The 22,807-nt window shown below is 42.7% G+C and overlaps 1 protein-coding gene across 1 annotated transcript in view; it reads left to right on the top strand.

Moving 5' to 3' along the window:
- LOC144699642 (myosin-4-like) overlaps positions 1-20,187 on the top strand; it is a 31,824-nt gene extending 11,637 nt beyond the window's left edge. Inside the window, exons 21-39 of the mRNA XM_078570731.1 lie at positions 1,929-2,171; positions 2,268-2,444; positions 2,524-2,669; positions 2,751-2,841; positions 2,925-3,314; positions 3,412-3,538; positions 3,856-3,974; positions 4,796-4,992; positions 5,085-5,268; positions 5,351-5,516; positions 6,040-6,164; positions 7,759-8,067; positions 8,411-8,614; positions 8,708-8,833; positions 8,959-9,129; positions 9,320-9,424; positions 11,801-11,896; positions 13,241-13,375; positions 20,082-20,187. Coding sequence (XP_078426857.1) covers positions 1,929-2,171; positions 2,268-2,444; positions 2,524-2,669; positions 2,751-2,841; positions 2,925-3,314; positions 3,412-3,538; positions 3,856-3,974; positions 4,796-4,992; positions 5,085-5,268; positions 5,351-5,516; positions 6,040-6,164; positions 7,759-8,067; positions 8,411-8,614; positions 8,708-8,833; positions 8,959-9,129; positions 9,320-9,424; positions 11,801-11,896; positions 13,241-13,375; positions 20,082-20,105 — 3,135 coding nt within the window. The 3' untranslated portion in view covers positions 20,106-20,187. The remainder of the gene's footprint in view (positions 1-1,928; positions 2,172-2,267; positions 2,445-2,523; positions 2,670-2,750; positions 2,842-2,924; positions 3,315-3,411; positions 3,539-3,855; positions 3,975-4,795; positions 4,993-5,084; positions 5,269-5,350; positions 5,517-6,039; positions 6,165-7,758; positions 8,068-8,410; positions 8,615-8,707; positions 8,834-8,958; positions 9,130-9,319; positions 9,425-11,800; positions 11,897-13,240; positions 13,376-20,081) is intronic.
- Positions 20,188-22,807: the final 2,620 nt, after the last annotated feature.

The raw sequence follows: 22,807 nt of genomic DNA on the forward strand, positions 1-22,807 counted from the left end.
TAAGGACAAGGGCAGCAACTGCATGGAAACACCACCTCCTGCAAGTTCCCATCCAAGTCACACAACATCCTGACTTGGAAAAACATCACTGCTCCTTCACTGCCGCTGGGTCAAAGTCCCCCCATCCCTAACAGCACAATGGGTATACTAACACCACAGGAGTCGGGAGGCAGAGAGTCTTGGGGAGGGAATTCCAGAGTTTAGTGCCTAGGCAGTTAAAGACACAGCCACCAATGGTGGAATGAGGAAACTTGGGAATGGGCAAGAAGCCAGAATTGGAGGTGAGCAGAACTTTTAGAGGGTTGGAGAGCTGAAGACAGTACAGAGAAAGACTAGGTGAGTCCATGGAGGAATTACATTTTTAAAATTGAGGTATTGCTGGGCCAGCGGCCAGTGCGGGTCAGTGAGCACAAGTGTAGGGTTGAATATAGAGAAAAGCATTGTCTTTGCTCCCCACATAAACTCTGTTCCCTAGCCGCCAGATAAATCCTTTCCCCAGGCTGAACCACATCTTTATCAACAGGACTTGAGGGGGTTTGCATAGAAATAGCAGAGTCATTGAGGAGCTCAAGTTTTTCAGTGGGGATGATGGGATGCTGACCAAGCTTATGTTGAACAGTCAATGGAGATGATATATGGTTGGCAGCTCAGCTCAGTGTCCAATAGGATGACAGGGTTGTGAAAGATATTGCTCAAACTCAGATAGTGGTTTGGGAAAAGGATTGTCTTGGAAGATTTTGCAATCTAATACTCCAGGCATGTTCGCAGTCCTCCAGGGGCTGGATTTTATGGGATGTCCCGGTCCCCACCCATCTCCCCACCCAGCTAAAAAGTCAGGGATCAGCCTGCCCACAATCCCAAAGGCCACCCCGCAGCAATTTAACACTGGAAGGAGTGTTAATTGCTTTAAAGTGAGACTTCTATCCCTTTCTCAGGAGGAAGTCTCGCCCCAGGATGGCCAATCAGATGCCTTGCAACTTTGTAGTCCCAGCATTGCCAGCTGGGGGCAGTGGCCATTGCTGGGGCTACAGGCAGTCGCACCACACTGAGGAGCCCAGAAAGTCCAGGATCATGGGTCTCGGCAAGGGTTAGGGGGCTTGGATCGAGAAACAAAGGAGGAGGATTAAAAAGGGGGTGCTTCTGATGGGCCCAGGGGCACGCAAAGGAGGACCCCCTATTCCTGCCTGACACCAGCCCGCCAAGGTAAAGCTGCTGGGCTTCCTGCATGGTGTGGGCCTCCCGCCGCTATGGGTAAAATACAGGTGGTCGTGGGTGAGACCCTTAAGTTGACATTAATTGACCACTTAAAGGCCTCAATAGGTCAAACGGCGGGTGGACCATCTGACATCTTCCCTAACCTCCAATAAAATTTCATACAGGTCAGGGGCAGGCAGGATCCACTGAATTTTTCAAGTACCCCTTCCTTCAAACCCACCGGAATGGGAGCTTAAGATCCAGCACTAAATCTCTGTTGATGATAGTCCAGTTAGTCTGGCTCCCTATGGAACCCAATTTGTGTTTGGGCAACTTGAATTTTTTTCAACTCTGCACCAGCTAACCCTGCAAGTCAAAGCCCTGATGGGTAGTTGGACAAGCAACCAGAAACCTGCTTTTTGTAAACTACATAGTTACTTAAACTTCAGCAATACTCCTGTACACTCTTGGAGTGGGCTGCTAAGCATTGGTTCTGTCAACCCTCATTTAAGCTTCTTGGATTTAAGTGGGATACCTTCTTACAGGAAGAGAGCATGTACTCAATTTTGGGCAAGTAGAAACTCCTTTAGTGGGTGCAGCCTTCATTAGCTAGAGAAATTCTTCAATGCCATTGATGAGTTTCAGCACTACATCAGAATACAAGCCACAAAGGCATTGAAAGTTTTGTGAATAAGCTGGTTGGATAAACAAACACTCTCTTTTGCACCCAAAAGGAAGCAGATGGCCTGGCAGATGCAGAAGAAAGATGTGACCAGCTCATCAGAAGCAAAATTAATTTAGAAGCAAAGGTCAAGGAACTCAATGAAAGATTAGAGGATGAAGAGGAATGTAATGCAGAACTGACATCCAAGAAGAAAAAACTTGAAGACGAATGCTCAGAGTTAAAGAAGGATATCGATGACCTAGAGCTCACATTAGCCAAAGTTGAAAAGGAAAAACATGCCACAGAAAACAAGGTATTTATTTGCATCTAGAACAAAATTGCTTAATTTGTACAAATTGGTGGACACAATTGAATATTCAACTAACTTAAAAATGGCATTTACGCAAAGGTTAAGAATCTTACAGAAGAAATGGCCTCCCTTGATGAAAACATTGTCAAATTAACAAAGGAAAAGAAAGCCCTCCAAGAGGCCCATCAACAGACCTTAGATGATCTCCAGGCTGAAGAGGACAAAGTCAACACTTTAACCAAAGCCAAAGCTAAGTTGGAACAACAAGTGGATGATGTTAGTATTAGTAAATACATAACTTTGAATGTTGTGTTTATGTCTTGATCAGTATGGTGATTTTCTTTGTTCATTGTAGCTTGAAGGTTCTCTAGAACAAGAGAAGAAGCTTCGCATGGACCTTGAAAGAATCAAGAGGAAGCTTGAGGGTGATTTGAAGCTGACACAGGAATCATTAATGGATTTAGAAAATGACAAGCAGCAATTGGAAGAGAAATTGCAGAAGTAAGAAATGGTCTTGCTTTTGTAATGTGTTCATGGGATACATGTAATAATAGATTTTAACATCCGTTGTACTCATTCCAGGAAGGATTTTGAAATAAGCCAATATCAGAGTAAGATTGAAGACGAGCAGATTCTTGGAGTCCAACTGCAGAAGAAAATCAAGGAACTTCAAGTAAGTTTAAATCAGTATATTTGGTTGCTATCAGGTAAGGCATGGTCAGAACTGTTATAATGTCCAACTATTCCAAATTCTAGGCCCGCATTGAAGAACTCGAAGAGGAAATTGAAGCTGAGCGTACAGCTCGTGCTAAGGCAGAAAAGCAAAGGTCTGACTATGCCCGAGAACTGGAGGAAATAAGTGAACGACTAGAAGAAGCTGGCGGTGCGACTGCTGTCCAGATTGAAATGAACAAGAAACGTGAAGCGGAATTTCAGAAGATGCGTCGCGATCTGGAAGAATCCACCCTACAGCATGAAGCCACGGCTGCTGCTCTTCGTAAGAAACAGGCTGATAGTGTCGCAGAACTTGGGGAACAAATTGACAACCTGCAACGTGTGAAACAGAAGCTTGAGAAGGAAAAGAGTGAGCTGAAGATGGAAATTGATGATCTTGCTAGCAATATGGAAACGGTTGCAAAATCAAAGGTATGTCACAGATTGTCTTTCTGTTACAGGGTGAGTATTGAAGACATGCTTTTGCTCTATACACACTGTTTATGTGTCAAAAATTATTGAATTGCAGAATAATCTTGAAAAGAGCTGCCGAACCTTTGAGGACCAACTGAATGAAATAAGGACAAAATATGAAGAACAAGCACGTCTTTTGAATGACGTGTCAACACAAAGGGCTCGATTACAGACAGAAAATGGTATGCCTCTAGTGAACTGTACACTTATTGATTACTTGAAGTCCCATGTCAAGTTTAGGTTTTCATTCATTACCTATTTTGGATCTTTTATATCCGCTGTTATGTTATGCTACCGGTCTCATGATAGCAGTTCACCACACGATGGCCAGCAACAAGGCTGGTGAAAAGGTACTGTCTACACTTGGGACTGTTGTATTTACTTGTGTTCCACCCACAGCCCTGTGAGATGAGGTATGAGCATAAGCATTCCAGCACTAGACCAGGGTTATTACCGTTAATAATATTATCTTGTTCTAATTGCATTTTTTTAACTTTAGGGGAACTAAGTCGCCATGTTGAGGAAAAGGATTCCCTAATTTCACAATTTACTAGAGGGAAACAAGCATTCACACAACAAATTGAAGAGCTAAAGAGGCAATTGGAAGAAGAAACTAAGGTGAAAACTGTGGTGTGACCATATCTTAGCATTTACAGGATAATGAAAGTGATTCCAAAAACAAATGATCTATTTTAGAACTGCAATCAAGTATTACAGATGCTTAAATTTATATGGATGATCATTCTTTGCAATTGTTTTGACACATATGGCAATAAAGGACTGATTCTTGCATGGATTATTTTTATTTTATCTTGTAACATGCAATTTAAGCACACAGATTGCATGAAGGTTATATTCATTCTACTGGCATCACAGCAGTATTAACCCTCAAAGGCAAGCATAACTCCAAGAAACAAACTAATTACAGAGAATATTCATTGCTGATGCTCCAGATTGGGGCCATGGCTGCTCAATGCTCACTGGGCTTGTTCTGCTGCCCAGCTCCTGGCTGCAGTCCTGTTCTCTCAGTCTTTCTCTCTCTCTCTCTCTCCCCCTCTCTCTCATGAGGCTTGGCAGACACAGGGGTGCCACCAGTCAGTTTGACTAGGTTTCCAATTCCCTTCTTGGCTCCTTAGCCACCCTCAGAGGCTTCAAGCTGCACTAGGCTCCTGTCACACTGCCACTCACAAGTCATGGATCAGTCCTCGCTGCTTTCTCCCTTACCTCATGGCATCTGGTTCCACCCCTAGGCTTGTCAAAGACACTGCTCCCCGCAAGGAGGGGCCCACAGGGGCCAACCAGTTCCCCTGCTCGGTTCTTTCCCCTAACATCGCCACCTGCTGCTGGACACTCCACTACAACCTGAAAAAGGTACTTTTGTGTTTCCTTATTTAAACAATAATATTTTAACCAGTAATTTTCAAATTAAAATATTTCAGGCTAAGAGCGCCTTGGCACATGCTCTCCAATCGTCCCGCCATGACTGTGACTTGCTCCGTGAGCAATATGAAGAGGAACAGGAGGCAAAGGCTGAGCTCCAACGTGGTATGTCCAAGGCCAACAGCGAAGTCGCTCAATGGAGAACAAAATACGAAACGGATGCGATCCAGCGCACAGAGGAACTGGAGGAGGCCAAGTATGTGTATTAAAAGAATATCAGTTTGTTCTTTCTTTGGATGAAATTTTGCCTGTTTTGGTGATAGGTAAGTGGGTTGTTATTGCCTTTAGGAAGAAACTTGCACAGCGACTCCAAGATGCTGAGGATCATATCGAAGCAGTGAATTCCAAATGTGCTTCACTGGAAAAGACAAAACTGCGGTTGCAAGGTGAAGTGGAAGATCTAATGATCGACGTAGAGAGGGCTAATGCTGCTGCAGCTGCTCTTGATAAGAAACAGAGAAACTTTGATAAGGTACAATCACAACAGTTGAGTTAGAGAAAGTTACATGCAGTTTTGAACAACATGCTTACTGTGCATAACTGTGTTATCCTAGATTTTGGCAGAGTGGAAGCAGAAATATGAGGAAAGCCAAACTGACTTGGAGGCAACTCAGAAGGAATCCCGTTCTCTAAGTACTGAGCTGTTCAAGATGAAAAATGTTTATGAGGAGGCTTTAGAGAATCTGGAAACTCTTAAACGAGAGAACAAGAATCTACAGCGTGAGTTTTACTAAGTGATGGAGTGCTCCTCTACTGCAAGCATATAGACTTTTTCCTTGCTCATTCATGGGATGTGGGCTTCGCTGGTTGGGCCAGCATTTATTGCCCACTCCTAATTGCCCTTGAGAAGGTGGTGCTGAGTTGCCTTCTTGAACTGGTGCAGTCCATGTGGTGTAGGTACACCCACAGTGCTGTTAAGGAGGGAGTTCCAGGATTTTGACCAATGCGACAGTGAAGGAACAGTGATTTATTTCCAAGTCAGGATGGCGAGTGACTTGGAGGGTAACTTCCAGGTGGTGGTGTTCCATGCATCTGCTGCCCTTGTCCTTTCTAGATGGTAGCGGTTGTGTGTTTGGAAGATGCTGTCTGAGGGATCTTGATAAGTACCTGCAATGCATCTTGTAGATGGTACACACTGCTGCCATTGTGCGTCGGTGGTGGAGGGAGTAAATGTTTGTGGTCAAGACTTCAATGAAAAATTATTCCTAACTTATTTCAAAACAATATTTCTTTCTTTAAACAGAGGAGATCTCAGACCTAACTGAACAGATTGGTTTGAATGGAAAGACTATCCATGAGCTGGAAAAGGCCAAAAAATTAGCTGAGCAAGAAAAAGCTGACTTTCAAGCAGCATTAGAAGAGGCTGAGGTCTGTTTACTGGTTTTGACTTGGATTCATTGAGTTCTTGCTGAAATGGATCATCTTGTAACATGTACCTTTAATTAGAACTTTTTCTGCACCCATCAGTTCAAAGATTTTCAACCGTCCTTAACCAACAGCTTTTTAACTAATAAGATTTAAGGATTGAGAAAGAAACAGAGGGAGGACTAAGAAAGAAATTGAGTGAATTAATAGTAAATCAGGAACAGAAAGGAAAATAAAGAGAGGAAAAGGAAAGATTAGATTGAGAAAAGAGACTGGACAAAAATGTAAGAAAAAAATTTAAGATTTAAAATTAGAAATTTTAAAACTCTTAAAGAATTGATTACATGCAGGTATGAAGTTGAACCCTTTAATTTGTGTCAATTCTCACCCAGTGCGGTTGAATGACATTGAGTTAAGAATTATCACATCATTAAAACATGCTATTAATTCCCAAATTTAACTTTCGGTAATGTGAAATAAATGTGCAAACACAGGAAGTTTTTAAAAATAACAAGATGGCTAAATGTGAGATGCCATTCGGGCAAAGCAAATGGCAGAGCAGTGTAAATCCAAAATGTTCTGGAGATTTTCCACTCATAGTGCATCAATCCCTGAACGTGCTAAGCTATTTGCACATCAGTGGGCTGGATTTTGCGGCCATCACTGACCTCCAAGAAAGCTGCCCACAAAGATGTAGTGATCTCTGTGACATGGGCTCCTTCTCTCCTGGCATCATTTTGAATCTGGCTCCAAGTCAAGGGGATCTCCCTGCAAACCAGCAACAGTTCTGTCATCAAGCAGGGTAAGTAGCCAATCATATTGAAGTATTCTCACGGACAGCAAACCAGGAAATAAAAATTACTCAGTCCCTTCACTTTTATTTTTTCAATTTTACAGATAGCAAAATAAGTGATTGGGATACATACATGGGATTAAGGTAGAAGCTAAAATTTTCATCAACAAACTTTAGGCAAAATATTATTTTAGAAATATGTAGAATTTCTTATCGTATTGGAAAAAAAATTACATTCAACGTAAGTAAAACTATTTTTTTCAGGATCAATGAAGCTATTTATCATTAATTATGAACTTAGCATGGCCTTAAAAACCCAGGTACACTTGGTTCAACATGGTATAAGTGTGTCAAGTCTTTTTTTACAGTGAGACCAACAGTGTATGAGTGGAAGTTCTTGTCAGATTAGTGATTTCTAATTGATGCATTCTTGGGGATGCTCAACAGCGCACCCTCTGGAGAAGCAAAGAATCACTGGCAGTATCTTCTGGATTTTCACATTTAACTACATATATGTGGACTCCAGAACTTGCTGTCAGTTTCAGAGAAGTAATGAAGGCAAAGACTAACAGTTTTGATGACATTACCACTGCAAAACTCGGTCCATTAGCTACTCAAGTCAAAGTTAGCACAAACTCTTAGGGATACTACCATTTTGCAATTTTACTAGCAATTGTAGAATGACCAATTGAACCTCTACAACCATTTTCTCAGGGTGTTTTCCAAAATTGTACCACATGTCAGGTGCTGTAACATCTTTACCTGAATAAGTATTTTAGGTTGTGCTATGTCATGTGCTTTAAGGCATCGCTAGAACACGAAGAAAGCAAGATCCTGCGTATTCAGCTCGAATTAACCCAGGTGAAATCAGAAGTGGATAGGCGGATCGCGGAAAAAGAGGAAGAGATTGAGCAAATAAAGAGGAATTATCAACGGACAGTGGACACCATGCAGACTGCTCTGGATGCTGAAATTAGAAGCAGAAATGACGCCCTGAGGATCAAGAAAAAGATGGAGGGAGACTTGAATGAAATGGAAATTCAGTTGAACCATGCAAACCGTCAAGCTGCAGATGCTGTAAAACATTTCCGAAACTTGCAAGTCCAGTACAAGGTTTGTGAAGCTTCGTATCATGCAGTTACAATACGTTGGTGTCAATAAATCAAAGGCTCTTGTGGTTAAATTTGAATTTTTGCGTACACTTTTCTGAGATAGATCTTCAGAAACAGTAATATATGTTTATCCTTAATTGAGATCATTTATTGCACATGCATGATTACACTATGGCCATAATGTATTGCCACTAAGCACTCAAACCTTGTTAGTTAATTCTCAATCCTGACTTAAATCAGGAGGTTGTAATGAAATAACAGACACCAGTAATGCCTAAATTAGATCATATATGTGAATTTTTAAGTTACAATTAATTAATATCTATCATCAATCTGGTTTTAAGGAATGCCAGTTAAACCTTGATGAGTCCCTCAGATGCCAAGATGATCTCAAAGAACAACTGGCCTTGATTGAACGGAGGTGCAACCTACAACTCGCTGAAATTGAAGAAATAAGAGCAGCCCTTGAACAAACAGATAGAGCCCGCAAAGTTGCTGAGCAGGAATTGGTTGATGCAAGTGAACGTGTGCAGCTCCTACATAGCCAGGTAAAATATAACAACAGCAATCTTTCAGGCTGATTTAGCTTTGCAACATTAAGGAACATGGACCATAGCAACTCTGATCAATTCTTCCAACAGAATACCAGCTTAATAAACACAAAGAAGAAACTTGAAACTGATATTAGCCTGCTTCAAAGCGAAGTTGAAGATGCTACTCAAGAATCAAGAAATGCAGATGAGAAGGCAAAGAAAGCCATTACAGACGTAAGACCCTTGTTTCAATTTTAATAGTAATCTCAAAAGCTTGTTATATTTCAAGCTCACTTTATGATGTACTTTATCCTGTATATTAAGCCAATAATAATTTTGTTTCATAATGTCATAACAAGGCTGCTATGATGGCGGAAGAGCTGAAAAAGGAACAGGACACTAGCGCTCATTTGGAAAGAATGAAAAAAAATCTGGAGCAGAGTGTGAAGGATTTGCAACTCCGTCTGGATGAAGCTGAGCAGCTGGCCATGAAAGGTGGAAAGAAACAGCTCCAGAAACTGGAAGCTAGGGTATGAAATCTTAGATATACTTGCTAGATTAGGACATGATCCATTATTGATTTCTTTTAATGTCACTGCCATCCTAAAGAATAATGTGATCATCAGCAGAGAAAATCTTGCAATGTTTCCATTGGACCAGATATAAACGTAATTGGATGTTCTTAGTTTTTTGTTCAAGGTGGTTTTACTTTCTTTATAGGTACGTGAGCTTGAGAATGAACTTGAAGCTGAGCAGAAACGGTGTGCAGAGGCAATTAAAGGTGTTCGCAAATATGAAAGGAGGGTCAAGGAGCTCATTTACCAGGTAAGGGAGATTTATGTTGCATTGACTTTTAATATTTTTAAAAATGGACATTTTCTCCCCTCCACTTCTGAAACAGCAGACTCTTACAGTGATATGACTCCAGGAATACTGGGTGGCTGCCAGTACCTCAACCAAGTATCATAGTCATTTTGTGTGAAATCCCAGCCAGAGTATGTTGACCAGCTACCACCTACAAGACATGTGATTGAATATTCTCCACTTGCCTGGATGAGTGCACCTCTATCAATACTCAAGAAGCTCGACACCACCCAGGACAAAGCAGCCCACTTTATTGGCACCTCACCCACCACCTTCAACATTCACTCCCTCCACTGCTGACACACAGTGGCAGCAGTGTGTACCATCTACGTGATGCACTGCAGCAACTCACCAAGGCTCCTTCGACAGCATCTTCTAAACCGATGACCTCTACCACCTAGAAGGACAAGGGCAGCAGATGCATGGGGACGCCACCCTCAAGTTCCCCTCCAAGCCACACACCATCCTGACTTGGAACTATATCGCCATTCCTTCCCTGTTGTTGGGTCAAAATCCTAGAACTCCGTCCCCAAAAGCACTGTGGGTGTACCTACACCACATGGACTGCATTTGTTTCAAGATGGCGGCTCACCACCAAATTCTCAAGGGTAATTAGCAATGGGCAATAAAAATGCTGGCCTATCCAGCAACGCCCACATCCCGCAAAAAGAATTTTTAAAAAGCTATTTAACTATGATAGCAACATAACTCTGCTCAATTCTGTGCTCACTTGACATCCACACGTGCATACTTTCCAGCAGTTAACACTGGACAGTAACAAGAGCAGGAACTTTGGCTCATTTTCCCCTCTCTGGCTAAGAGTGACTGTAAGCAATTGCACATCCCCAATTTCCACCCTGATTGAGATCGAATGATTCAAAGGGGAATAGGAGGTGGAACCTTCTGGTCTCTGACTCAGTCCATAATGACCTGTAATTTTATCCAATAATCCATCCAAAGACCATGGGCTAAAACTTCTGGTCTTTGGATCATCAGAGACTGGACATACAATTGAAAATGGGCATCCGGACCCTGTGGAAATCCTTTTGCACATAACTATGTGGGAATTGCCCGGGAACTTTCAATTTCCAGTGAGCAATTCCCCTGCTCCCTGGCAACCTCTTCGAATGTCATCAACTCTGAGTAGAGTCGGAGACTTTGGACAGTTCCGCGGTACTTACCCGGATAGTTACCCAGGAAATGTTAGAAAAATTAAAACCTGATCTAACACCTGGGTAGCTATACAATCCATTACCCAATCAACCCCTCGATCCCCTGACTACCCCTCCCAACCTGACCCAACTAACCCCGATTACCAACTACCTACCAAACCAGACTACACCCCCGACCCAATAACCATCTCACCCACCTCACCACCTAACTACCCTACCCGCCTGCCTACTTGCTAACTCTACCCACCTCATCCATCTGCCCACCTACCCACCCACCTTCCCACCTTACCCATCTAACTACCCTACCTAACTACCACCTACCTATTCACCCGCTCATCCATTCACCCACTCACCCATTTATATATTCACCCATTCACTTATCCATTCACTAACATTCAGACTGGACCTTTAAACCTACCTTATGGCCATTAGTGCTGTAAAAAGGGGCATGTCCTTTCTTACCCTGACTCTACTCCGCTCGACAGAGTTCCCTAGTAAAAGCTAGGATCAGAAGATCCTGGGAGAAATACGCAGCTGCATTGGGTCAGGGAAATTTTTGGGCACAGCAGCAATCTGACCATCATTGCTACTGCTCGAAAGACCTAGGCCCTTGTATTCACGTTTCTTTTCTTATTTCTCAACAGTTTTCACTCTTCACTGGGTTTGATGTGTTGAGAATGGCTGCATACCCCTCAGTACCTCACCAAGAATCACTATCCATGTGTATCTCTTGACAGGTGTATCCATGTTGGTAATTTAATTACAGTGTCATGGCCAAGCTTGATGCTACCTTCCCTGACTAACAACATGTCCTGACCCACTATCCACAGACATACAGTGGCCCCAGGAGTTACTGAATGCTGCCCAAGAGCAGAAGCATTGGCTGATATTCTCATTCACTCACCCAAAAACATTAAGGCTCATTGTGGCACTTCTCTTACCCAGAACAGCTAACTCGAAGGGACTACTGTTCAGTCTTGGGGCTTTCCTGCTCGGTATGGTTTACCTCATAAAGAAAAACACCGAGCTATCCAGGGAGAGTTAGTCTGAAAACATTTAACCATTTTTAACTTTTTAATACAGACATGCAACTGAAGAGCTTTTCAAATAGCCATGTAATTAGTGCACAAACTCTATACCTTTCTGTTCACAATTCTGCACCCAGACTGAAGAAGACAGAAAGAATAATCTGAGACTTCAGGACCTGGTTGACAAGCTGCAAATGAAAGTTAAAACCTATAAGAGGCAATCTGAGGAGGCTGTAAGTAACACTTATACTTTCAGTTACCAGCAAGTAGCAAAGGATATGCAATCCATCTTGATCCATACTTTAGTATTTACGCATTTATCCTTTGGACATTAGAAGTAAATTATTTATTTCATCTCAAATGTGTAATAAACTGCAAAAAAAGTTTTGAGTCAACAACAACAATCCGTATTTATGTAACAGCGTTAAAGTAATAATTGTATAAAGGTACTTCACAGGAATGTTATCAGACAATGTTTTGACACTGAGCCGCATAAGGAGGTTTTAGGGCAGATGCCCAAAAGCTTGGTCAGAAAGACAGGTTTTAAAGGAGTGTCTTAAAGAGAGGTACAAGGATGGAGAAATTTAGGGAGAGAATTCTAGAGCTTCAGATTTCAGCATCTGAAGGATGGCCGCCAATGGTGGGCTGTAATTAGAGGAGCACAGATATCTCTGAGGTTTTTAGGGTTGCATGAAATTACAGAGATAAAGAGTGGGGTGGCCATGGAGGGATTTGTGAACAAGATAACTTTAAAACTGAGGCATTGTGGGACTGGGAGCCAGTAGAGGTCAGTGAGCACAAGGGGTTGGTGAACAGGACCTAATGTGAGTTAGGACATGGGAGCAGAGTTTTGGATGGCCTCAAGTTTATGGAGAGTATAAAATGGGAGGAGTGCTTTGGAATAGCGAAGTCTAGAGGTTACAAAGGCATGGATGAGATTTTCAGCAGCAGATGAGCTGAGGCAAGGGTGAGATTGAGCTATGCTATGGAGGTGGAAATAGGGAGTCTGAATGATCGTGTAGATAATTAGTTGGGAGCTCATCTTCACATCAAATATCAGTTTGTGGTGGGGATTGAAGACAAACTCTTCCCAATACTTCGAGGAAATTTCTGCTCATCAGTGCTGGATGTCAGATAAGCAGCGTGACAATTTGGGGAGAGTAGAGGGGGTCGAGAGAGGTAGTGGTAAGGTAAAACTGGGTGTCATCAGCATACACATGGAAACTTTTGCTGTAGTTTTGGATGATGTTGATGAGGGGTAGCATGTGAGCGAGGAACAGGAAGGGTTGAAGGTTGGATACTTGGGGGCCACCAGATCTGACAGTCCATGAGTAGAAAGAGAAGACATTTCAGTGATTCTCTGGCTACAATTATACTTATAAGAATGGATACTGCATAATTTGAGTCCCTGAAGTGCTAGAGCCACTTGGCAGAGATGAAAAAAATGTAGTATGACTACTACATATTTTCCAATTTGATTGATGTTGCTTGCTTGATAAATATGATGCTTTCACAACTATAAATGTAGCTGTCTGTATTTAGCTAGTCACTTCAGCTCTATCTACTTTTCCTTTCAGGAGGAACAAGCCAATGTCCATTTATCCAAATTTAGGAAGGTACAACATGAATTGGAAGAGGCAGAGGAGCGTGCTGATATTGCAGAGTCCCAAGTCAATAAACTCAGGGCTAAAAGTCGTGATTTTACCAGCAAGGTAATGTGTGTATTATGATTTCAAACTTAATGTATTGTTGCACTAAACGCAGATTAGTCAAAATATTCAAGTAAGTAGTTAGGTTTTAGAAGTAGAACCATAGAACACTACAGCACAGAAAAACAGGCCATTCAGCCCTTCTAGTCTGTGCCAAAATATTATTCCGCTAGTCCCATTGACCTGCACCCAGTCCATAACCCTCCAGACCTCTCCCATCCATGTATCTATCCAATTTATTCTTAAAACTTAAGAGTGAGCCCGCATTTACCACGTCAGATGGCAGCTCGTTCCACACTCCCACCACTCTCTGAGTGAAGAAGTTCCCCCTAATGTTCCCCCTAAAACTTTCCCCTTTCACCCTAAAGCCATGTCCTCTTGTGTTTATCTCTCCTAATCTAAGTGGAAAGAGCCTACTCGCATTTACTCTGTCTATACCCCTCATAATTTTGTAAACTTCCATCAAATCTCCCCTCATTCTTCTACGCTCCAAGGAATAAAGTCCTAACCTGTTTAATCTTTCCCTGTAACTCAACTCCTGAAGACCCAGGAACATCCTAGTAAATCTTCTCTGCACTCTTTCAATCTTACTGATATCCTTCTGTAGTTAGGCAACCAGAACTGCACACAATACTCCAAAGTTGGCCTCACCAATGTCTTATACAACCTCACCATAACATCCCAACTCCTATACTCAATACTTTGATTTATGAAGGCCGGTATGCCAAAAGCTTTCTTTACAACCCTGTCTACCTGTGATGCCACTTTCAGGGAATTATGTATCTGAACTCCCAGATCCCTTTGTTCCTCCACACTTCTCAGTGCCCTACCATTTACTGTGTATGTCCTACCTTGGTTTGTCCTTCCAAAATGCAACACCTCACACTTTTCTGCATTAAATTCCATCTGCCATTTTCTGGCCCATTTTTCCAGTTGGTCCAGATCCCTCTGCAAGCTTTGAAAGCCTTCCTCGCTGTCCACAACGCCTCCAATCTTAGTGTCATCAGCAAACTTGCTGATCCAATTTACCACATTATCATCCAGATCATTGATATAGACAACAAACAACAATGGTCCCAGCACAGATCCCTGAGGCACACCACTAGTCACAGGCCTCCAGTATGAGAAGCAATCATCCACTACCACTCTCTGTCTTCTCCCACTCAGCCAATTTCGAATCCAGTTTACAACCTCTCCATGGATACCAAGTGTCTGAACCTTCTGAACTAACCTCCCATATGGGACCTTGTCAAACGCCTTACTAAAGTCCATGTAGACAACATCCACAGCCTTTCCTTCATCTACTTTCTTAGTAACCTCCTCAAAGGAGTGTTAAACACGACCTTCCATGCACAAAGCCATGCTGACTATCCTTAATCAGCCCTTGGCTGTCCAAATAATTGTATATCCAATCTCTCAGAACACCTTCCAATAATTTACCTACTACTGACGTCAGGCTCACTGGCCTGTAATTACCTGGTTTACTTTTGGAGCTTTTTTTAAACAACGGAACAACATGAGCTACCCTCCAATCCTCCGGCAGCTCACTCGTGGCTAAGGGCATTTAAAATATTTCTGCCAGGGCCCCTGCAATTTCTACACTAGTCTCCCTCAAGGTCCGAGGGAATATCATGTCAGGCCCGGGGGATTTATCTACCTTTATTCGCTGTAAGGCAGCAAGCACCTCCTCCTCTTTAATCTCTATATGTTCCATGACACTACTGCTTGTTTCCCTTCCTTCCTTATACACTATGCCAGTTTCCTGAGTAAATACTGATGCAAAAAAACTGTTTAAGATCTCCCCCATCTCGTGAGGCTCCACACATAAACGACCACTCTGATCTTCAAGGGGACCAATTGTGTCCCTTACTATCCTTTTACTGTTAATATACTTGTAGAAACTCTTCGGGTTTACCTTCACATTATCTGCCAAAGCAACCTCATGTCTTCTTTTTGTCTTCCTGATTTCCTTCTTTAGTATTTTCTTACATTTTCTATACTCTACAAGTACCTGATTTGCTCCTTGTTGCCTACACCTGCTATACACCTCTCTCTTCTTCTTAACCAGATCGCCAATATCCCTTGAAAACCAAGGTTCCCTGTGCCTGTTAACTTTGCCTTTAATCCTGACAGGAAAATGCAAACTCTCAAAATTTCGCCTTTGAATGCCTTCCACTTACTGAACACATCCTTGCCAGAAAACAACTTATCCCAATCCACTCTTCCTAGATCATTTCTCATTTCCACAAAATTGTCCTTTCTCCAATTTAGAATCTCAGCTCGAGGACCAGACCTATCCTTATCCATAATTAACTTAAAACTAATGACATTATGGTCACTGGACCCAAAATGTTCGCCTACACATACTTCTGTCACCTGACCTGTCTGGTTCCCTAATATGAGATCAAGTATTGCATCCTCTCTCATTGGTACCTCTATATATTGATTTAGAAAACTTTCCTGAACATATTTGACAAACTCCAAGCCATCCAGCCCTTTTACAGTATGGGAGTCCCAGTCAATATGTGGAAAGTTAAAATCTCCTACTATCACAACTTTCTGTTTCTTACATCGGTCTGCTATCTCTCTACAGATTTGCTCCTCCAATTCTCTCTGACTATTGGGCGGTCTATAATACAACCCTATTAGTGTGGTCACACCTTTCCCGTTCCTCAGCTCCACCCATATGGCCTCTGTAAACGAGCCCTCTGGGCTGTCCTGTCTATGCACAGCTGTGATATTTTCCCTGACTAGTAATGCCACTCCGCCCCCTTTCATCCCTCCCCCTCTATCACGTCTGAAACAACGGAACCCCGGAACATTGAGCTGCCAGTCCTACCCCTCCTGCAACCAAGTCTCACTAATAGCAATAATGTCGTAGTCCCACGTGCCAATCCACGCCCTAAACTCATCTGCCTTTCCGACAATACTCCTTGCATTGAAATAGATGCACCTGAGAACATTTCTATCACGTACAAACCTTTGATTTCTGTCTCTACATGCATTCCTCACTTGACCTTTATCCTCCTCCACCTCACTATCTGCTCTAACACTCTGGTTCCCCTCCCCCTGCAAATCTAGTTTAAACCCCCCGGAGCAGCACTAGCAAACCTACCCGCAAGGATGTTAGTCCCCCTCCAGTTCAGGTGCAAACCGTCCCGTCGGAACAGGTCCCACCTTCCTTGGAACAGAGCCCAATTGTCAAGAAACATGAAGCCCTCCCTCCTGCACCATCTCCTTAGCCACGTATTTAGCTGCATTATCTTCCTATTTCTAGCCTCACTAGCACGTGGCACGGGTAGCACTCCTGAGATCGCAACCCTGGAGATCCTGTCCTTCAACTTTGCACCTAACTCCCTAAACTCTCTTTGCAGGACCTCCTCCTCCATCCTATCCACGTCATTGGTCCCTACATGGACCACGACATCTGACTGCTCACCCTCCCTCCTGAGAATACTGAGAACTCGATCCGAGATATTGCGGACCCTGGCACCAGGGAGGCAACAGACCATCCGGGATTCTCGATCTCTCCCACAGAACCTCTTATCTGTCTCCCTAACTATCGAATCCCCTATCACTACTGCTCTCCTCTTTTTCCTCCCTCCTTTCTGAGTTGAGGGTCCAGCCTCGGTGCCAGGGACGCGACCACTACAACTTGTCCCTGGTAGGTCGTCCCCACCAACAGTATCCAAAACGGTATACCTATTGTTGATGGGAACGGCCACAGGGGTGCTCTGCTCTTTCTGTCTATTCCCCTTCCCTCTCCTGACAGTCACCCAGCTACCTGCCTCCTGACTTTTAGGGGTGACTGTCTCCCTGAAACTCCTGTCTATTACTGCCTTTGCCTCCCGAATGATCCGAAGTTCATCCAGCTCCAGCTCCAGTTCCCTAACTTGGTTTGTCAGGAGCTGCAGCTGGATGCATCTTTTGCAGGTGTGGTCATCAGGGACAATTGTACTGTCCCAGACTTCCCACATGCTGCATTCGGAGCACTCGACTGCCCTAACTGCTGCCTCCATTACCTACTCCCAATTTAATTAAAGGAACTTACCCGGCCTTACCTCACTGGGAGCAAGCTCGTCCTCAGCCTCTGCTCGCCAAAGCCTCTCAAGCCAAAGCCTCAAAGCTCCACTCCTTCACTGGGCCACTCACACACTGGCCACTCCTCTTCAGCTTCCCCTCCTTTTATTTTCAATCTCCCAATCACCTCTCCTCTCGCGCTGTTTTTGATCTCCCGACTGACTCTCCTCTCGCGCTGTTTTCAATCTCCTGACTGACTCTCCTCTCGCGCTGTTTTCAATCTCCCAATCACCTCTCCTCTCGCGCTGTTTCCAATCTCCCCCAGGAGCAGGGTATATAATGATATCTGCCAGTAGTTAGACTTGCCCCTGCAACCTTCAGCTCAAAAAATCTTTGCTCTCAAAGTTGCTGCAAGTGTGAACCAATAAAAACACAGAGAGGAAAACAAGACACCTGCAACATAAGTGAACATGGGGGCATAGCACTGATCCCCTTAAATAATGAAATAAACATAGAAAGGAAATGTATGCAGCTCAAGGAACTTCGTATCAGAGTCATTGAGTTGGAGGCCGAGATATAGACACTGTGATGCACCAGGGAGGGGGAAAGTTACCTGGACACTATGTCCCAGGAGGCAGTCACACCCATTAGGCTTGGGTCATCTGATTTGGTCGATGGTCATGGATAGGTGGGTGTGGCTGTGAGTGAGGCAGGCATGGGGATTGAGAAGGTAGAAGTGGCAGAGCCTCAGCCTTTGCAATTGTCCAACAGGTCCAAGGTTCTTGCAGCCTGTATGGATGAGAGCAGGGCCTGCAGTGTGAATGAATGAGCTGACCATGGCACTGTGGTACAGGAAGCCATTCAAGCAGGGGAGCTAATAGGAATTTGGTGGTAGCAGGGGACAGTATAGTCAGGGCGATAGACACAGTTCTCTGTAGCTGAGAGCAAGAGTTCAGAAGGCTGTTTTGCCTGTCCTGTGCCGAGGTTCAGGACATCTGCTCGGGGCTAGAGAGGAATTTGCAGTGGGCGGGGGGAAGATTGTAGTGGTCCACGTGGGCACCAACGACATAGGTAAAGCTAGGAAAGGCATTCTGCATAGGGAGTATGAGCAGCTAGGTGCTAAATTAAAAAAACAGAACCTCAAAGGTAATAATCTTTGGATTATTACTTGAGTCACAAGAAAATTTGCATAGGGTAAATCAGATTAGAGAGTTGAATTTGTGGCTCAAAGATTGATGTGGGAAAAATGGGTTTCAATTCATGGGGCACTAGCACCAGTACTGGAGAAAGTGGGAGCTGTAACATTGGGTTGGTCTTCACCAGAACCATGCTAGGACCAGTGTTCTGGCGAGTCATATAGCTAAGGCGGTAGAGAGGGTTTTAAACTAAATGGTGGGGTGAGGGACCACGTGAGGGAAGATGTGTTAAATTAAATGAAAAAGGCAAGGCAAAAGAGCAAGGTGGCAATAAGGGAATTGACAATCAAAGTGTGACAGGAAGGGACAGAGCAAACAAGCTTAAGAGTATAACAGCAGATAAGGCCAGAGTTTGCAAAAAATATCAAAAAGGCAGAACTAGTAGACGCACTTGTTATAATTTTCCAAAATTCCCTTGGTTCTAGAAAGGCCCCATCAAATTGGAAAATAGCAAATGTAACTCCTTGGGCAGAACTTTGCCCTTGATGGGCGGGCAGGCCCCACCGGCTCGGTGGTACAACAAGTGATTAGGAAGGCAAATTAAATGTTGTCGTTTGTTGCAAGGGGAATGGAGTATAAAAGTAGGGAAGTTTTGCTATAGTTGTACAGGGCATTGGTGAGACCACATCTAGAGTAGTGTGTACAGTTTTGGACTCCTTACTTGAGAAAGGATATAATAGCATTAGAAACAGTTTGGTGAAAGTTCACTCTACTGATTTCTGGGATGAAGGGGTTATCTTATGAGGAAAGGTTGGACAGGTTGAACCTCTATCCATTGGAGTTTAGAAAAATGAGAACTGTCCAACCAATGCCCTGTACAACTGTAGCAAAACTTCCCTACTTTTATACTCCATTCCCCTTGCAACAAACGACAACATTTAATTTGCCTTCCTAATCACTTGTACCTGTCCAACCTTTTCACAGAAAGAGAAACAAATGGAGGGAAAGAAAGATTGGATTAAGAAAGAAAGCAGAGACAGAAAATAAAAGAAAATAAATACATTGAAAAATTAGAAATTTTAAGATTTTCTCAATAAGTTCAAAACCTGAAGGAATGAGACTCCACAATGTAACAGTTAATTTTAAGTGCCAGAGAGGCAGCTTGCCAACAATTAACAACCAACATGGTATTTAGGCTACGAATTGTTAGTTGTAGTCTTAAATATATGCAGCAGGTTTAGTTTATATCTATTGCACAAATAAAGAAACTTAATGACATTCAATGCATTTCAATAGTGAGCCAGACTGCAATTTACCATTTTTTAAGGAGCTGATAATAGAGAGATGCAACTCGGACTGCAACCTTTGGATACTTAAGTTAGCTTTGCTTGAAGTTGTTAAATCTTTTAGGCATAAATAACAATGAATACCATTAGCCTCATTACTATTTTGACAAAAAATTCTTGCCCAATAGATATCAAAGTATCAATAACAGTCTTATATTTTTGAATATCAACCTTGGTGTAACAATTGTTTCTAATTTTACTTTACAGAAAACGCTAGACAGTGAAGAGTGAACCTGATTTGGAAATTCAGCAGTGATTACAAGAAATCTGCATAATGTGAATTTCTTTATATTCAATTGAGAAACAATAAAATCTTAATCTCCTTGCAAATCCATATCTTTATCTGCTTCATTTAATATTCATTTATGATTTATTTTATTAATCCTTTGAACTTGATTAATATTTAGGAGGAATTAGATAGTTAACTTCCATGGTTTCTACTTGTTGTTGAAAATGTTGGATAGTTTTTACATTGTTCCATCAAATTGAATGAAAAGTGTGATAATTATATTGATATATTTTGTATTTGATGGGGAAAACACTCAAAATTAGAGTTTTTGTGAAACCACGAATATAAATGCAATTGTCAGAGATTGGTTTCATACTTTCTATGGGCCTCTGAAGGGCTGGGCAACCCAACTTTGAGAGTCATCTTGCGTTGATTTGATATACTTCAGGCTTTGCACTGATGGGTGTAACTAGAAAGCTATGTCAGTGATCTGACTGTGGAATGCACTATTACAAAAGATCTGAGACCACCTGAGAATTTGTAAATGGAATTTTGAATGCTATTCATGCTAACGTGGTCTGGCTGACCTGACTTGTCACTCCTACATTAAAATGTAATCAGAAATTGGAGACCAGTGATCAGAGTTGAAGGTACAGAGTTCCAACCTTCCTTGGTAAAGTGACAAAGCAGCATGAATGCCCTTGAACCATTTCTTCTTCTTAAGTTCACTCCTTGAAGGCAGGTCTACCTCCACCATGGGTAAGGCAAGAACGTAGGCCCCAAATCCACCTCAACCGTAACAGGTTTTATTCTCTATTCTTTCGTGCAAGGCCAGTATTTGTTGCTGATCCGTAATTGACCTTGCTAGGTCATTTCAGAGGGCAGTTAATAGTCAACCACGTTGCTGTGGGTCTGAAGTCACATGTAGGCCAGACCAGGTAAGGATGGCAAATTTCCTTCCCTAAAGGACATTAGTGAACTTGATAAGTTTTTACAACAATCGATGATAGTTTCCTGGTCACTATTACTGAGATTAGCTTTATATTCCAGATTTATTCACTGAATTCAAGTTCTACCAGCTGCAGTGGTGGGATTTGAACCCATGTCCCCGGGGCATTAGCCTGGGTCTCTGGATTACTAGTTCAGCAACAAACTGGATGAGTTGCACCATAGCAGAACCAGGACCAATATCCTCACAGTGGTTTTCACTAGTACTGTGGGGGATGGGTTTAAGCTGGATTGTGCACCTGTGAACACCAATCTGATCCAGACATTTAGCACAACCCCAAACGGGTCTGAGTTGCTGTGGCAACATGCACTTTTACATGCAACCCAGATCTTTAGTGATGGTAGAGGAACCAATTTTCTTTCCATCACATGGCTGACCAGGAGTCTCTCCCGCTCTTACCACCTGCCATTGATATATGTTAGAAGGATTTACAAGTTGATACTCAACCTGTTTGGCCGTGTTATGAGCACATCTTCCTCGGCCATCAAGTCCTGAAGTGGGACTTGAACGAGGAGCTTCTAGCTCAGAGGCAGGGACGCTACCCACTGTACCATAAGATCTCTTGTCCTCAAATCACTAGATATAGATTTTTCTTGAAAGCAAATGTTAACTGATTATTTAGTGTACCCTACTGATGCACAACTTCCATATGTAACTAAACACACCAATCCACCAAATTTGGTAGGTTCAGAGTTGGATTAATATTTTCTCTTTTTCCTTACATACTCAGAAGCTGGACTTGAATCTACTAGTCATGTCTTGAAGTTTATATAGTGCCTGGTTAGCTCACTTTTGAACTGTCATACATTGTCTCTCTACCATGCCCTGAAAGACATTGGCAACCATGGACTTCCATGTGTTGGTACATGAATAAGCTTGGCAAGGTACTGTGGCGGTTTGCTATTGCCTTCTACAGTATGGCTGACCAGCAGACTCTCCCACTGTTACCACCTGCCATAGGTGTATTGGAAGGATTGCCAAGTTGATAATCAACCTGTTTGCCCATGCCATGCACACACCTTCTATGGCCATCAAGTGCCAGAGTGGGATTCGAACCCAGAGTTTCTGGTTCAGAGGTAGGGACACCACCCATTGTACCACAAGACCTCCTTGTCATACATTACCCAGCCCAAATTATCTCAATTGTTACACTCAAAGCCAATCACCATAAGAATAGAATGCACAATGCTGTGATATCAGTTCATTGTTTCTTGCAAGAATCAAAGACAAAGTCAGAAACAAAGATGTATTACCTAATGGTACTTTATTCAACAACAGAATGTTAGCACAATAGGGACACATAGTAATACAGTAAAACAATCAAGTCAGAGGGAGTACAGTTGCATTAAGTTTCAAGGGAGTAAGGCAAGGCTGGATGGCCTCTACTTTAATGCCGGGAGTATTACAGGTAAAACGGATGAGTTAAGTGTGAGGATTGACATGTGGAATTGTGATATAGTAGCCATCGCAGAGACATGGTTGAGGGAGGGCCAGGATTGGCAGCTCAACATTCCAGGATATAGAATCTTCAGACGAGACAGGGGAGAGGGTAATAGAGGAGGAAGCATTGCATTATTAGTTAAGGAGTCAGTTACTGCAGTCAGGAGAAATGATATCTTGGAGGGGGCACCGAAAGAAGCTCGAATGAAGTAGAGCTTAGGAATAAAAAAGGTGCAGCCACATTATTAGATGTTT

This window comes from Cetorhinus maximus, chromosome 24 (genome assembly GCF_964194155.1).
Source record: "Cetorhinus maximus chromosome 24, sCetMax3.hap1.1, whole genome shotgun sequence".
NCBI lineage: Eukaryota > Metazoa > Chordata > Chondrichthyes > Lamniformes > Cetorhinidae > Cetorhinus > Cetorhinus maximus.